At 41.6% G+C, this 14,092-nt stretch overlaps 1 protein-coding gene across 3 annotated transcripts in view; it reads right to left on the bottom strand.

Annotated features, from left to right (window-relative positions):
* Positions 1–443: 443 nt before the first annotated feature.
* tacc1 (transforming, acidic coiled-coil containing protein 1) overlaps positions 444–14,092 on the bottom strand; it is a 38,162-nt gene continuing 24,513 nt past the window's right edge. For all 3 annotated transcript variants that reach the window (XM_049604480.1, XM_049604398.1, XM_049604321.1), the window contains exons 2-13: positions 13,816–13,925; positions 9,643–11,119; positions 8,628–8,691; positions 7,710–7,899; positions 6,921–6,985; positions 6,252–6,383; positions 6,060–6,136; positions 5,882–5,925; positions 4,411–4,574; positions 4,210–4,316; positions 3,986–4,106; positions 444–2,778 (exon numbers count right to left, since the gene is read on the bottom strand). In XM_049604480.1, coding sequence (XP_049460437.1) covers positions 2,713–2,778; positions 3,986–4,106; positions 4,210–4,316; positions 4,411–4,574; positions 5,882–5,925; positions 6,060–6,136; positions 6,252–6,383; positions 6,921–6,985; positions 7,710–7,899; positions 8,628–8,691; positions 9,643–11,048 — 2,436 coding nt within the window. In that variant the 5' untranslated portion in view covers positions 11,049–11,119; positions 13,816–13,925 and the 3' untranslated portion in view covers positions 444–2,712. The remainder of the gene's footprint in view (positions 2,779–3,985; positions 4,107–4,209; positions 4,317–4,410; positions 4,575–5,881; positions 5,926–6,059; positions 6,137–6,251; positions 6,384–6,920; positions 6,986–7,709; positions 7,900–8,627; positions 8,692–9,642; positions 11,120–13,815; positions 13,926–14,092) is intronic.

Below are 14,092 nucleotides of genomic sequence, written 5' to 3'. Positions count from 1 at the left end.
TGATTTTTTTTATTTCAATTTGACACAGAGATGATAATTACAAGGATTAATTACTGGGCAGCTAGTCACAAAATCAGCACCACGCCACTGTTGTAAACCGTGAACACAACAGTCAGGTCAGGTCACGACCTGACATGACTCTTTTCTTTCATACATTTATGACTACATTGTTGTATTGTCAAGTCGAACTGCTGGGGGAAACTGCAGCCTGTTGACTCACAAACAAAAAGACCACTAATGACATGTTTGTAAAAAAGCAACCGTACATTGGCTGAGAGAGCATAAAAACAGTGATGACACTCGGCTCCTGGCTTCTCTGTGGGGATCAGCAATGACTGAGTTTACTTCTGTTTCTGCTCCTCACTCAGGAACAACAAAGATGTCGTGTGTTTCTTATTTGCTATGTGCACATCTTAAATGAATCAGGCAAAGGATGAAATATATTAAATCTTAACCATTTATTCAGGAATGCACAAAATATAGCCGTTAACATACATCTGGGTATACTTAATTATTCAATTTTACAAACATTAGCAACAATATTCTTTTCATAAAGTATAAAATTTACACATGTTGTACTGTAACAATGGATTTGCATCGAAAAGCACCTTCAGACTGACATGACGCCACAACAGCAGGACACAGAGTCACACTGAAACTCATGTCGTTTTACATACAAGGACATTTGATTGTGCTGACGTGAAACAAGGCTTCCACAGAAGAACATGTCCTTTATAATATCTGAAACACATCTCACCAAAAATGCACTTGTGCCCTCCCTCGGGTTCAATCGGACCAGAAAATGCTGATGTTAAGCGATGAAGTTATTACATGATGAACTCACTGCTCACCAAAACACAGACCTTCACCGTAACTGCAAACCCTTTATAACTCACTGTTGTTAAGGAAAGATACATACTGTGTACAGTACACTTTGGCAACAGAGTTTGGAAACAACTGCATGAAGGGATTTTTTTTTTTACAAAATAGACAAAATAAAGGCACACCAGCAACATTTAGGCTCACACACAAAATATGAATACAGTCCCGAAATATCTACATGGCAACGACAGAATGTGTTTCTGACTTTTCCAGCACTCAAACGCAGAGCGAGAAAATTAAACATGGCACATGGTTTAATATTACAGTATAATAAGAGCAAGCTAAAACTTTGATTTCCACCCATCCTCGTCAAAATGTTATCAGATGAATAAAATATTACAGAACAGGATTCAAGATTCTCTTAAGTGCTTTTCGTATTTAACAATCCCAGAGATTTATGGTAGGCAAATTGTACATGATGTCAAAACTCTGTGGTTTAACTTCAAACTGCATAAGTGAGGACTTCAACACACACTGTGTATGTAACCGGGTGAAACACAGGCAAACCCAAAGGCAACTGTAGTAATGTTACTTACAGTTCATGTGCTGATGAAAGTAGATGTCAATCGAACAGAAGAATTGGCAGCAAGAAATATCTACAGGCCAGAAAACTAATACACTATGATCAGTTTAGGCACTCAATAGAGAGATTTGTCCTTTCTGAAGACTGTATCATCAACACAGTTAATTGTAGCGTAGATGCACTGTGCTTAAAGATCTGTGCAGTGTGCCCACATTGTCTTTCCCTTGGATCCAAAGTTATTTCCTACAGTTTTGTGTTAAACTTGCTGTACAAAACAATAATGGAAATTCTTCGTCATAGAATAAATGCACACACATTTCAAAGAAGAGGATCAGCACTTAAAAACTGATGAATCTTTAACCAATAAAACAAGCCTTTATTGTAAATCCTTAACCCTAAGTGACCCGCAGGACCACCAGCGATCTCAACCAATATTACTGTCTTAAAGAGGCTGTGGTGTGCTCATTTTGTAAGCTAGCATGAAAGTGCTATCATGTGAGACCAGACAACCTGAGGCATCTATCTGTACCAACCACGTCATGCTATCCTGCCGGGAATAAGGCTAAATAATGCTCCAATGTTAGGCTACATTTGGTGAGAAAAACCACAAGATATCAAATAAAAATGGGTTCTATGGGTACCCACGAGTCTCCCCGTTACAGACATGCCCACTTTATGCTAATTCTGTGTAGCTTTTGGCAAAAACCATGCAGTTTTTTGCATGCAGTATAAATGAGTTATATTTGCCTTTTCTAAAAATGTTGTATATGAATATCTCTGCTTACCGGGACACCTAAGCAGTCTTGGAATTGCATAAATTGGGTATGTGTGATGTTAGCCCCCATAGCAACCATTTCATTGTGAGTTTTGAAACAATGTTTTGTGACCTCTAGGGTAATCACAGCCTTTAGGTTCCTAGCTTTCTAATGATGTATACCACTTTCATCATATACTGTTGACCTGCTATCTCCCCCTAAAGATCACTTGTCCCCCTCTAAAATAGACAAAAAATGGGTCTATGCTGGGTCTCTAAGGGTTAACCAAAGATCAATAAATCTCCTTCAAAATAGTTAAAACACACCTCGTGATCACGTTGTGCTTCTTCAACTTCCATGACATGATCAACACTATGAATTATTATTGCTCTGGTTTCATATTTCCGTCTGAAAAGAGCAACCGTTCTGTGATTCAATTGTATTTTTCCAAAAACGTACGAGCTGTGAGAAAGAAACGGTTGACGAGTGCTTGAGTGTGATCATGTACAGTATTTACATCAGTGTTGCTGTGAGAGTTTGATTAAAGGCCTCTTATTCTGTTCCCAGTTTGGCGATCAGTTCATCGCAGATCTTTGTGAGCTCCTCGATCTCTTGATTCTGGGAGAGACAGAGAAGAAGAAGTTTAAATACTTTAGATGATGATGGATGATAAAGTAGCGATACAGATTCCCAATATGTGGTCAGTTTATCCAAATAATGCATGTGACTTCTTTAGAGATGTGAGAGCTGCTGACCAGCAATCAGTCATGAGATACTGTCATGTATATATAAGAGTGTCTGTTGCTAATGGCATACTTAATCATTGATTTAGTAGACATATGCAACATAAACAGAATGATTATACAGTAACCAGTACATTAGTATTTGATTCTGAACAAAGCCATTTCTACTTTTATTTCAGTAAAGGATCTGAGTACTCCTCAATTACTGTCACTAACTCATCACAGAATGAGTCGGAAAGGACAACACTGTTTTTGGGCCGATGCCCATCAACAAAATGAAAATAAGAACAAAATAGCAAAAAATAATAGTAATAATTAAAAAAAACCCTTATGTTTCTCTATTTAATTTTCATTTCTTATTTACTTGTTTATTTTCAAGGATTGATCTTAGAGTTCTGTGCCTACTTCTGTGCCGACCAGGCTCTGGTTTAAGGAAATGAAACACTGCTCCCTAGTGTTAGATGTGTACCAGTGTGTTGGCAGACATGCATTTATAAAATCTGTGCTGAATGCCTGCACATGATGAAGTACTTTACAGTGATTTTACAGATTGCTGTAAATAAAGCATTGATAAAATCACTGTAATGCAACATCATTAATCAGCATTTCATCGCTGTAAGACACATGGGTGGGATTTTTCTATAAACACGTATTGAATCTAAATTGCTCAACACAAGAGAAGAAAGGAGAGCAAAACATTTTAGGGGGGTTAAACAGATAAAAAGCTGATGGGAAGACACATGTATATTTTTTTACTAAACTTAAAGAGAAAACCAGACTTGACAAAGAAAATGCAGACATTAAGATCATCTTACCACTGGTGCGACATAAGACCTACAAATGATCTCAACTGTGATCTTATTTGATTAAAGTATTAATTCCATAATATTACATAGATGTTTAAACAGACCTTCTTTAGCACCTTTTACCAGACTTCCAACAAGAATAACACAAACTGAAAACTCTCCCACTGAAGAGGTTTTAACCTCAATTATCCAGAGTGTCTTTTCAGCATACCCTGCCCCGCACTCACACAGCATAACACTGTGAATCAATTTTAATCATATTTGCCATCATCCTACCTTTTGAAGGACAGCTCTTTCAAGTGACTCCACCCTCATCTGCTCCTTTCTCAGGCTGGCGCTCAATGCGACACTCTCAGCGTTGGCCTTGGCACGTACCTGGGCTATGTCCTCATTAGCCCTGTTAGAGAGGAAGGAAAGGAGACAAGAGAGATTGTCAAAATGTTGTCTACCCTTGAAATGCAAACTTTTTCCAGTATTTAAAACCTGTCATGGCAGCTTACTTGTCCAGTTTCTCCTCGGCATGCAGCTTGAGGGTCTGGTATCGTTGCTCCTCCTGCTTGATCCGCATCAGGTAGTCCTGCGCACACTTTTTCAGCACCTCCTCATTCTGGAGAGACACATGTAGAGAATATCTAGTGATCTAGGTGTGTGGTAGTGGGCTGGACAGCATCTCACGAGGTTCATATTGAAGCTCTACTGACCTTCTTGAAGCCCTCCAGGACTCCCTTCATGTTCTCATACCTCCTGAAGAGGTCAGCAAAGGAGCGCTCCACAGAGTTGAGGTCAGCAATGGCCTGATCTCTCTCCATGGTCAACTGCCTGACTGACTTGGTGCAGGACAAGGACTTCTGCTGCTGCTCGTCCTCTGCAACCAACAAAGGTAAGATATTAAGGAGGTAAGGGCAAGACATATATCACATCTTTAAGTCAAACAGAAGCAGTACTGTCAAATGAAACCTTGAAGCGTATATGGGCACATCACCAGATGAATCACAACATGTCAGTGCATAATTCCACACTGTGTAGACGTTATATCAAATGACAGTGCAGTATAAGCTATCAGAGCAGTATTATGTTTTCCAGTGTTTGGGATTTGTAGGCTGGTAACAGTTACTACAGTTTCACTCTGAAAAGAATGTAAACACTCTCAGTATAAAGAAAACAGATAACACCTTAACCTCATTGCCATGGTTTCATTTTAAATCCAATATGACAAAAATGCACAGTGCTGTCTGACTGCACAATACTATATACATTATAAATGCAATGCATCCTTAAAGGGACAGCTGGCCCTAGAATCAATATATATATTTCCTCTTACCTGTAGTACTATTTCTCAGTCTAGATTGTTTTGGTGTGAGTTGCAGCGTTGGAAATATCGGCCGCAGAGATGTCTACCGTCTGTCAAGTATAACGGAACTAGATGGCATCCTGCTTGTGGTGTTTAAAGCGCCAAAGGAAAAAAAAACATATGAAAATCTCAACAGCAGTGTTTCTTTTTAGAAAAGTTACTCCATTTAATAGTGTGAGCAGTCTCACATAGGAACTAATTTCTTTCAACACACATCAACTGTATCGGAGCGCATAAGGAAGTGAGCATCTACTGCTAGATCACCTAGCACCAGTGAACTAGCTATTGTTACAGCACAGTGGAGGAAGACACCATTAATGTTTACATCTCAAGCTCTTGCAAACACGAGCCCCTCATCCATGGGTAGATGCAGTTTCCATCTGTGTGGTGATACAGTTGACAAGTGTAGTTTTGTAGAAAGAAAGTAGTTCCCTTATGAAACTGCTCACAACAAGGTCTGTGGATTATGTTGTGTAACTTGGTCAAGATTTCTGCAAAGAGACACTGCTGTTAAGTTTTTCAAATATATTTCTTTGATGCTTTGAGCACCACATCTAGTGCCACCTAATTCCATTATATTCGAGGGAAGACAGACATCTCTACAGCTGGTGTATCCAACACTTAGCAACTCACACCAAAACAATCTAGACTGAAAAATATCATTAGGTAAGAGGAGAAATATGTATTTTAGATTTTGGGGTGAACTGTCCCTTTATAATTTAATGACTCCTGAAAGTGTCATAATCCTGGGGGAGCAATCATGGAAAAACACACGCTACTTACTGTGTACTATTAACCACCACCAGGTGGCAGCAACTTACCAATCATCTGTGCAACTGTTTTCTCATACTCTGCAACTATTTTCCTGTCAAGATAAAATATAGAAAGCACACCATTTATCAGTGTTGTTACTCTAAATTAGTATCATTATTATTTTTTGCATCATAATTTTTTTTTAAATGTGAAACGAGGTTCTAGAGAAACCGTGATGCTTCATACCTCATCTCCACAACCTCGGCTCTGCTCTCTTCATACTTTCTCTTCCACTCATTGACCTCGATCTCTTTAGTGATGATCTGATTGGAAGGCAGGGCATTAACAGAAAAATGTTCAGATCCAAGACATTAATCATTAGCAGGTTCACTTTATAAACAGGAGCACTGTGTTTCTGAGTGTGTGGCAGTGACGTACCTCTTCTCTGATCAGAGTGAGCACTGCAGCCTTGTCCATCTCACTCAGAGGTATGTTGTCCTGGGACAGGGCTGCTGTGTCAGGGACCTCACTGCTGGTCATCTTTGTTGTTGGGTTCATGGATATCTCGCTCTGTGGAACATGAGGAAAACATATTGAATATCTGACAAGAACAGGGTGAGGGTGATTGGAGCAACTTCACTTGCCTTCAAGGTGTCGGGAGAAGCAAGATAAATACATTGCAACACGTTGATCTTGTAATTAAGTTGTTCTAAATACTACAAATGTTGTCTGACAAGATCATCCATGACCTTAACATTTTCCAAGAAGATCCCATATGGCATGTCAGATCACATGATGTCTTTTCAAGGTGTGCTCTGGGAAAACTATTCACATGTGTGTTGATTCTATTAAGCAAACATTTGTATTCCCTCGAGGTGCAAGTTTGGTTATCTTAAACAAATACTGTGTTATTAAAGACAATCTAATTACTGTAGCAAAAATAGATACTGGGGCATAAGAATCTACAAATTCCCAGTATGAAATTAATAAAGTAGGACTCTAATTATGGCTCTTCCCAACTGAGATAAAGAGCAGTTGCTGCAAAACAAGCCAGTCATGTTTAAATATTCATACTGCACACTCCCTGTGGTTCTATAGTCTACTTACAATATCTTCTTTCAGACTGCAGGTATCCTTCTCCTCCAGGTGATCTGCAATCTTAGTCTCAGGACCTTTGAGGAGAAAGAAACAAAATGATTCAATGACAAATGTTGATTGCAGTAATTCCCTAAATATATCTAAGTTTCAAAAATAATGCACACAGTAGCCTTCCTGTGTTCAATGTCTCATTTACCTCAAGTTAAGTTTTAAGAATGTTTAAGAACTGTTTCTGTGATGAAATTATGGTGCGATACTTGCACCACCGACACAGACTTGTTTTAATGCACCACTGTGGGAAGCATTTGTTCCCTAGTGTAGCATTTTCAACTTTCTTGTATCCAGGACAGGGTTTTGCTGAGCATGCATGCTCCATTTTTTTCCTTCATAAAGCCTGACACATTCTCAGAGCTCTGCAGAGTCCAGTACTCCAACAGTAGGAAAATTACATAACTGACCCGCTCTCTTTGTTCATGTTTTCCAATTCACCCTGGTGTTGGAACTGGCACCTTTCTGCTAGGCACACCTCCTGTTTTAACACCATGCCTGACGCATACACTTTTTTATATGCCTTATAAAATACTATTAATCTAAATACATCACAAGTAAATTTCCAAGTTCCCAGCTTTCAGTTGATGTATACCACTTTCATCATATGGAAGCATATGGGTAGCATGACTGAGTAATTACCTTACAACTGTCTATCTGTGGAGCCAAAACGTCTTACTATATGTTATTGTTTGTTTTAACTTCAAACACTGCTTTAAATTCTTCACACAGCAGAGGATCCAAACATACCTTCCATGACAGATACGTCACTGACTGGCTGTTTCTTCACAGGTGCTTTGATGCATTCAGGCTCTCCTTTGTCCTCCTGGCTGTCTGTTGTCTGGCCCATGATGCCGGTGGAGGCGAGCTTCTCCTCATCAGTGGCGTGATGAACTCGCTGAGTGATCTCTGGGGTCTGAGCCACCACCTCGTCCTCCTCCTGGAGACAAGGGAGGAAGACAGAATCCACATTGTACTGACATTTCATACTTAAATATCAAATATGAAGTAGAATTAATTAGAAATATAATATAGAACTCCTTACAGTAAGAAAACAATCATTTAGCTGTTTTAGTAAAAACTTTTATTTTTTTTTTTTACATAGGAAAGTGTATATGTACCATGTGGATTGCTAAAAGAAATGTTTGCTCCCTGTGTGTTTCAACCAAAAATGTTTTGCACCAGTCAGGGGTTACTTGGCTGAAAAAAATTCAAAGGGGGAATATTACTAAAAAAAAAAAGTCTGAGAAACACTGACTCATCACAGTCACAAAAATCCAATTCTGTTTCATGGGCTTTGACAAACTTTAGTACAATAAGTTATTGCAGAGACTCTTAGGCAGTAAACAATGTCTTGAGGAGATCTCCTGAGGACAGAGGAGGTGATATATTGAGGGCACATGGGAGCAGCAGACTAATATTTGACTGCAGAGTGATAAGTCACAGTTCTGTCACCATGCCAAGCCAGCACTGCAGAGCTGGAGCCTCTGCTGATGCTCCTGTCAGCCAGTGTCAAAGTGTTTTTGTGTGCATGCATGAGTGTGTGTGTGTGTGTGTGTGTGTGCGCGTGAAGAGGAGAGGCCGAGAGGTGAGACAGCTGCTGAATAATGGACGCTGCAGTGTCACTGCAGTAAGGTGAACCATTTCAGCTGACAAAACACACATTACCTGATTGCACACGTCGAGCACCAGGGACTGGCTCTCATCATATTTCTGAACTTTACAGGAATTCCTACAAAACAAACACATGATGACAACACACGTGTCAGAATACACAGATCCAAAAGCAGAGATCCTTAAAAAGTTTAACTTGTCTTCCTCCTGTTCGTACAACCATAGAGATGCAAACATTTCGATGCCCCTTGAGCTGATTGCATTGGCCCACAATACAGCTACATACATAGCTAGTATAGTTAGTACAATAATTCTAGGGCTGCTCAACTTCTGAAGGGATCACAAGACGGGACAAATTAACTTGATGATGTATGGCCTTGTGAGTTGAGGTGAAACCTTCACATGCTCCGTCAACAGTCAGTTCTGGCACAGCACATGCCACAATGAGAGTAAAATGGGAAGCAGGCATGCACGAAAGAAAGAGAGCGTCGATAGTGAGAGTACTTACAACAGAAAACAGAGAAACTTGGCCTGTTCAGATGTCCTGGAGCTAATAGAAGTGGACGAAAGCAGAGGTTGGAGAGGGGTTGCGTAACAGACAAGAGGAAGGAAGGATGAAGGATGAAGGAGAAATTGATTAAGGGAATGGAGAACAGATCAGGGAGGAGGAGACAAAGGAGAGCGTGTGAGTGACTGAAGGTGCTCAGCTCAGCATGTTAGATCGTTTAAAGGTTGTGCATAAACACGAGATGCCGACAGACCTGGAGAAGCTGAAATTAGTCCAAACCCCTGCTGCTATAGGCACTTTTAACAGCCTATATATAACCTGTGGGAATTGCATCAATGGCCAGTATGCAGTGTTAAGTGTTTGCCATGTGTTCAAAGCTTTGTTTGGTGGGTATCCAACCACTAGAGGATGTAAATGCTAACACATCCTGCCAAATACAGAGCAAGCTCAGTGGGGTGAAAGTATAAATTAAATAAACTGAAATCTGAATTTGTGTTGTTGGTGATAATGTTAAAACCTCAAAATTGCAAACTCCTGAGGCAAGGAAGACAGTAGACTTACGTGATTGTCCTTTCTTTGCTCTTCTTGGGGATCTGCCTCACTTTCTTCTCCCCGGCTGGCTGCCCTGCTTTCTGTTTGCCTCCATCTTTTACTTTTTTCTCCGGCTGAGGGGCACTACTAGGGGCACTACTGGGTGAGTCCTCCATATCCAAGGTTTTGGAAGGTTTAAAAGGGTCCACAGAGTCATCAAAACTGTCTGGATCAAAACTGTAGGAGCCCTTAGGGAGCACTGGAGAGCTGCTCACCTTGCTATTGCTACCAAACGGATTGAAGTTTGGGTCGTCCCACTGATTGGGATCAAAGTTATATGTTCCCGACTTAGGAATAGGAATATCGTCAATGTTCAGAGGTGCAGTAGAGTCTGTGACTGGCAAAGCAGTTTCTGGAAGAGGATCTGAAACTGGTTCTGATGCTGGTTGAGAATCTGTTTCTGACACTGTGGGTTCTGGTGCTGGTTTGCAGGAAGCTGCTGATCCTTTGGCCTTTTGCTTCTTCGCTGCAAGTTTGCTAGTTGTCTTTTTACCACCTAATTTCCTTGGGGGTGGCTTGCTGACTGTCCCCTCGTCCAGACTGAACTCCAGCATCACAGGCTTCGCCTCTGACGATGGCTCCATCACCTCTGCTTCTGCTGGAGCTGCTGAACTGGCCTCACACACGGGCATGGAGCTACCAAGTGGCTCAAGTCTGGGGAGAGAGCTTGCCCCAAATGGAGGGGGAGAGTTCTGGATTTTGGATCCGCCGCTCATGAAGGGGTTAAAGCTGTCATCCAGCTGATCAGGGTCAAAATTGTAAGTGGCCTTGGGTACAGGAAGTTCTTGTTCCTCATTTGTTTGGGCAAGCTCATTCAGCGAGGCTTCCACCTTTAGGGGTGGAGGCTTAGACTTGCTGGTTTTAGTGTTTTGAGGAGGCTTTGTCTGGTCGAGGCCATTGCACTGTGGTTCTGGTTTCTGCTCTGGGGGCTCTGGAACTGGGCTGTCTGCAGGTTCACTGATATGAACTGAGTCTGGTTGTGGAGCAGGAGCAGAAACTGGAGTAGGAGTAGGATCAGAAGCTTCAGCAGGAGCAAAAGCCTCAACAGGAACAGAAGCTTCAACAGGAGCAGAAGTTTCAGCAGGATCAGGGGGAGGAGCTGGAGTTGGAGCCGGGGCAGGAGCAGAAGCAGGGGCTGGTTCTGAGGCCAACTCCGGGACAGGATCTGAAACTAGGACGGGGACTGGGGCTTGGGGTGGCTCAGAAGGTGTTGCTGTGCATTCAACTTCTTCAGGCGCTTCCCTCACTGAGGATGAAGCAGGGACAGGCACAGAGTTCAAGGCTTCTGTATGATTCTCTGTTTGTTCTGCTTCCAGGGTCTGGATGTTTACTTCCAACGGGCCACCCACGGCAGCCGCAGGCTCATCCTGACCCATGTTGTGGCGGAGTAAAATATCCTGATCCCAAACAGGTGCAGTCACTATCAGCTGCTCCTCCTGATCCACATCTGAAGAAGAAGAAAACACCAGAATTAACCATAAAACATATTCAAACTACAGAAATAAAACCATATGCACACATCTTTTTATGATTCCCTATCTCTCCAATCAAATCTGAACTCAGATGTAGGTGACATCTGATTGGTTCCTAGCCAGCCAACTGCTCCAATTGCTGCTGTTGCCATGGCAATGCCTTACTATGAGGGCTATAACATTTATAACCAAGCAGTGCATCAGAAGAAAAGAAATAAGAGCTATATGATTGATTTCATGTAGCGGACAACGGGGACAGCGGCTGTTGAGGAGTAATTATTGTCTCCGGGGGGACATTTTGACACATCAACATGTTTCAGTGTGCCTGTCATGCTCGCCATATTCATGCAATATTATGTTGCTAGGATACTAGCACAGCCTGCTGTGTTTCTACCTACTTCCACTAGCATGTCGCCAGAGTGCCATTTTCAAAGTGCTCCTGCAATCCAACATGCCTGTACAGACATCAGTATCAACATGCATATTCAGTAGAAAAGTATCCCCATTTGTTCTCTCACTCTTGTGTTTATCAAGGCAGAATGTGTCGCAGCGGGGATGAATCTCACTCAGCTGCAGTACCTGATTGCAATAATACGCAAAACATGGTCTAATTTGAATAGTAAAATGAATTGTTTTGCATTTGTTTACCAGTTTTTAACAATACACAATCATTGTTTTAGTATGAGTAAAAAAATACCTGTGCATAGTAGCTGGTTTAAATCAAACACACCTATATTTTCTATATATTATTATTATTTTAGGGACTATCCTGAATTTCAGGCAGTTTTTTCAGTGTTTTGAAAAACCAAAACATTGCAGATAGTTTGATAATGAATTGCACATGTATTATAACTCTAGTCGAATGTCAGTTTATCATGAATTGGATGGACTGATCGATGGATAGATCCATCCAGGAGAAATACAAAGCAACCCTCATGTATCCATCTGTTAATGTAAGCAAGCTAAAGGAGCTGTATGGAACATTCAGAACATTAATATAGCAGTAAACCACTACTTGCAATGTAAAGATATAGTCGAATAATGGCATCCTGAGCAGAAAATGGAGGTACGCTTTCCCTGTGTGTGTTCTTGCCCGAGCTTCTCTGTCCGTTGTTGCGGTAGCCTGTCCAGCTGAGCGTGCATGTTAGTGCATGTTTTGTGTGTGTATCCTACTGGCTAGCTAATCAATGATAACACCATCCCGACCTCCAGAAGTTGAACAGAGTCGTGGCAGAGGCATAACACCCACTCTCTGGTTTCACCCCACATTAACACCATTAGCTCTCTCAGCACTGTTCCCGTTGTTAACACTATTGACTGAGTAAGCACCATTAGCTGCTAGCTGCCAGTTAAGCCACCTACATACTGAGAGCTGTGAGCAGACAATCTCTGCTCAGACTGTGAACCATAGATATGCTCTGATTGTCACATGCGACCCCTTTACTGTTAGCTGCCTTTTTGGCTCTTCAGCTGTCTGTTAAATATTTATAAACCATCCTCATGTACAGAGTGACACTAATGAAGTAATGGAGGCTTTGGATGGGCATGGACAAACACAGCTATGAGCATGTTTATATTCAAAGAGGTTTCTAGAGGCACTTCAACTCCTGCCTGCCAGGATTCAAACTTCCTCATACACAGCTGCAGGGAGGGATGTTTGTGGTTGACACAAAAGTGAACTCCCTCCTTGCTCGATACTGGTCGACCTTCACAACGTACACTTTGGGAGATGTTGTCAGAGCTGTTTTACAGGAAGGATATATTCCAACCAAAACAGCAACAGCCCCCCATAAACACATGGTCTCCTAAAAACCTCCTTAAAAAGCCAGCTGCGTGATGGTTTCAGCCTGATAACAAGCTTTGTTTAGTCACTCCCCTCATTGTGACCTCTATCAGTTACCAATACAAAACGGGGCGACTCAAAGCTTTTGTTGAACCTGTTGAATTCCAGAGCAAAGGCCATTCCCACACTCTGCTATAGGCTCCTCCTCTCAGTGATTCATATGACAGCGACAGCGCCATCATCACACTCAAAACCCACCCAAAACTCAGTGTGCATACCAGCTTACATACCAAGCATGCAGGACATGTTTCACTGTTGAGGTGTTAGTTATCTTAGGTACCTGTAATAAACTGCTGTGATTCAACACATTTGCTGCATGGTGCTTATAGTTAAAAAAGGCAGGTGAAGTACAATTTAAAGCTAAAATGCAGTAGGTTGGTACATTCCTGAAACAGTCAGACTGCATATGTATCCAATTACTCTGGCGCGGTGAACCTAATACGCCACGCACACAATTCAGACACAGTAGTGGAGTTCATATTTGCCCAGATGTGCTTATCATATAAAGATGACTTAGTTAGTTGATGCATTTTGGAAACATTTTTCTTATGCTGGTCCAAGACAAACACATGCACACACACGTGATGTCTGAACATTTCGAGCAACATCAAAAGACTCTTGTTTCCATGGCAACTTTAAGGAGGGACACTCTTTCTTTATTTGCTGTGTACTTGAAACTCCTGTGATCTTTCCTGTATTTGTAATGTTAATGAGAACCTTCAGCCACCCCGAGGTGTTACTGCAGTGCGTTTACGTCTTGACCAGCATGTATGCCGACTCTGCTTCTGTTTCTCTCCCTCTGTGTTATTTGCTCAGCAGTGGCCTCACCTGTTTGGTCTGCATCAGTGTTGTTGTTCTCCAGCTCTCCTGGGAAGGTCGGAGGGGCGCGGACAGGAGTTGCTGCCTCAGGAGTGTCGAAATGACCCTCTGAGTCGGAGCTGTGGAAGCAAGAGAGGGACAGGGAGAGAGCATGAACTTTCCAAACATTCAAAACATGAGAAAACAGGAGGACAGAATTATCCTTATGTAACTGAGGAGTAATGATCGAGTTATAAATACTGGAGCTGTGTACACTCAGAAGCAAAAGGCTGACTCAGCACTGTGA

This window comes from Epinephelus fuscoguttatus, linkage group LG1 (assembly GCF_011397635.1).
Source record: "Epinephelus fuscoguttatus linkage group LG1, E.fuscoguttatus.final_Chr_v1".
Lineage (NCBI taxonomy): Eukaryota > Metazoa > Chordata > Actinopteri > Perciformes > Serranidae > Epinephelus > Epinephelus fuscoguttatus.
This window is presented reverse-complemented; position numbering and strand designations above follow the sequence as displayed.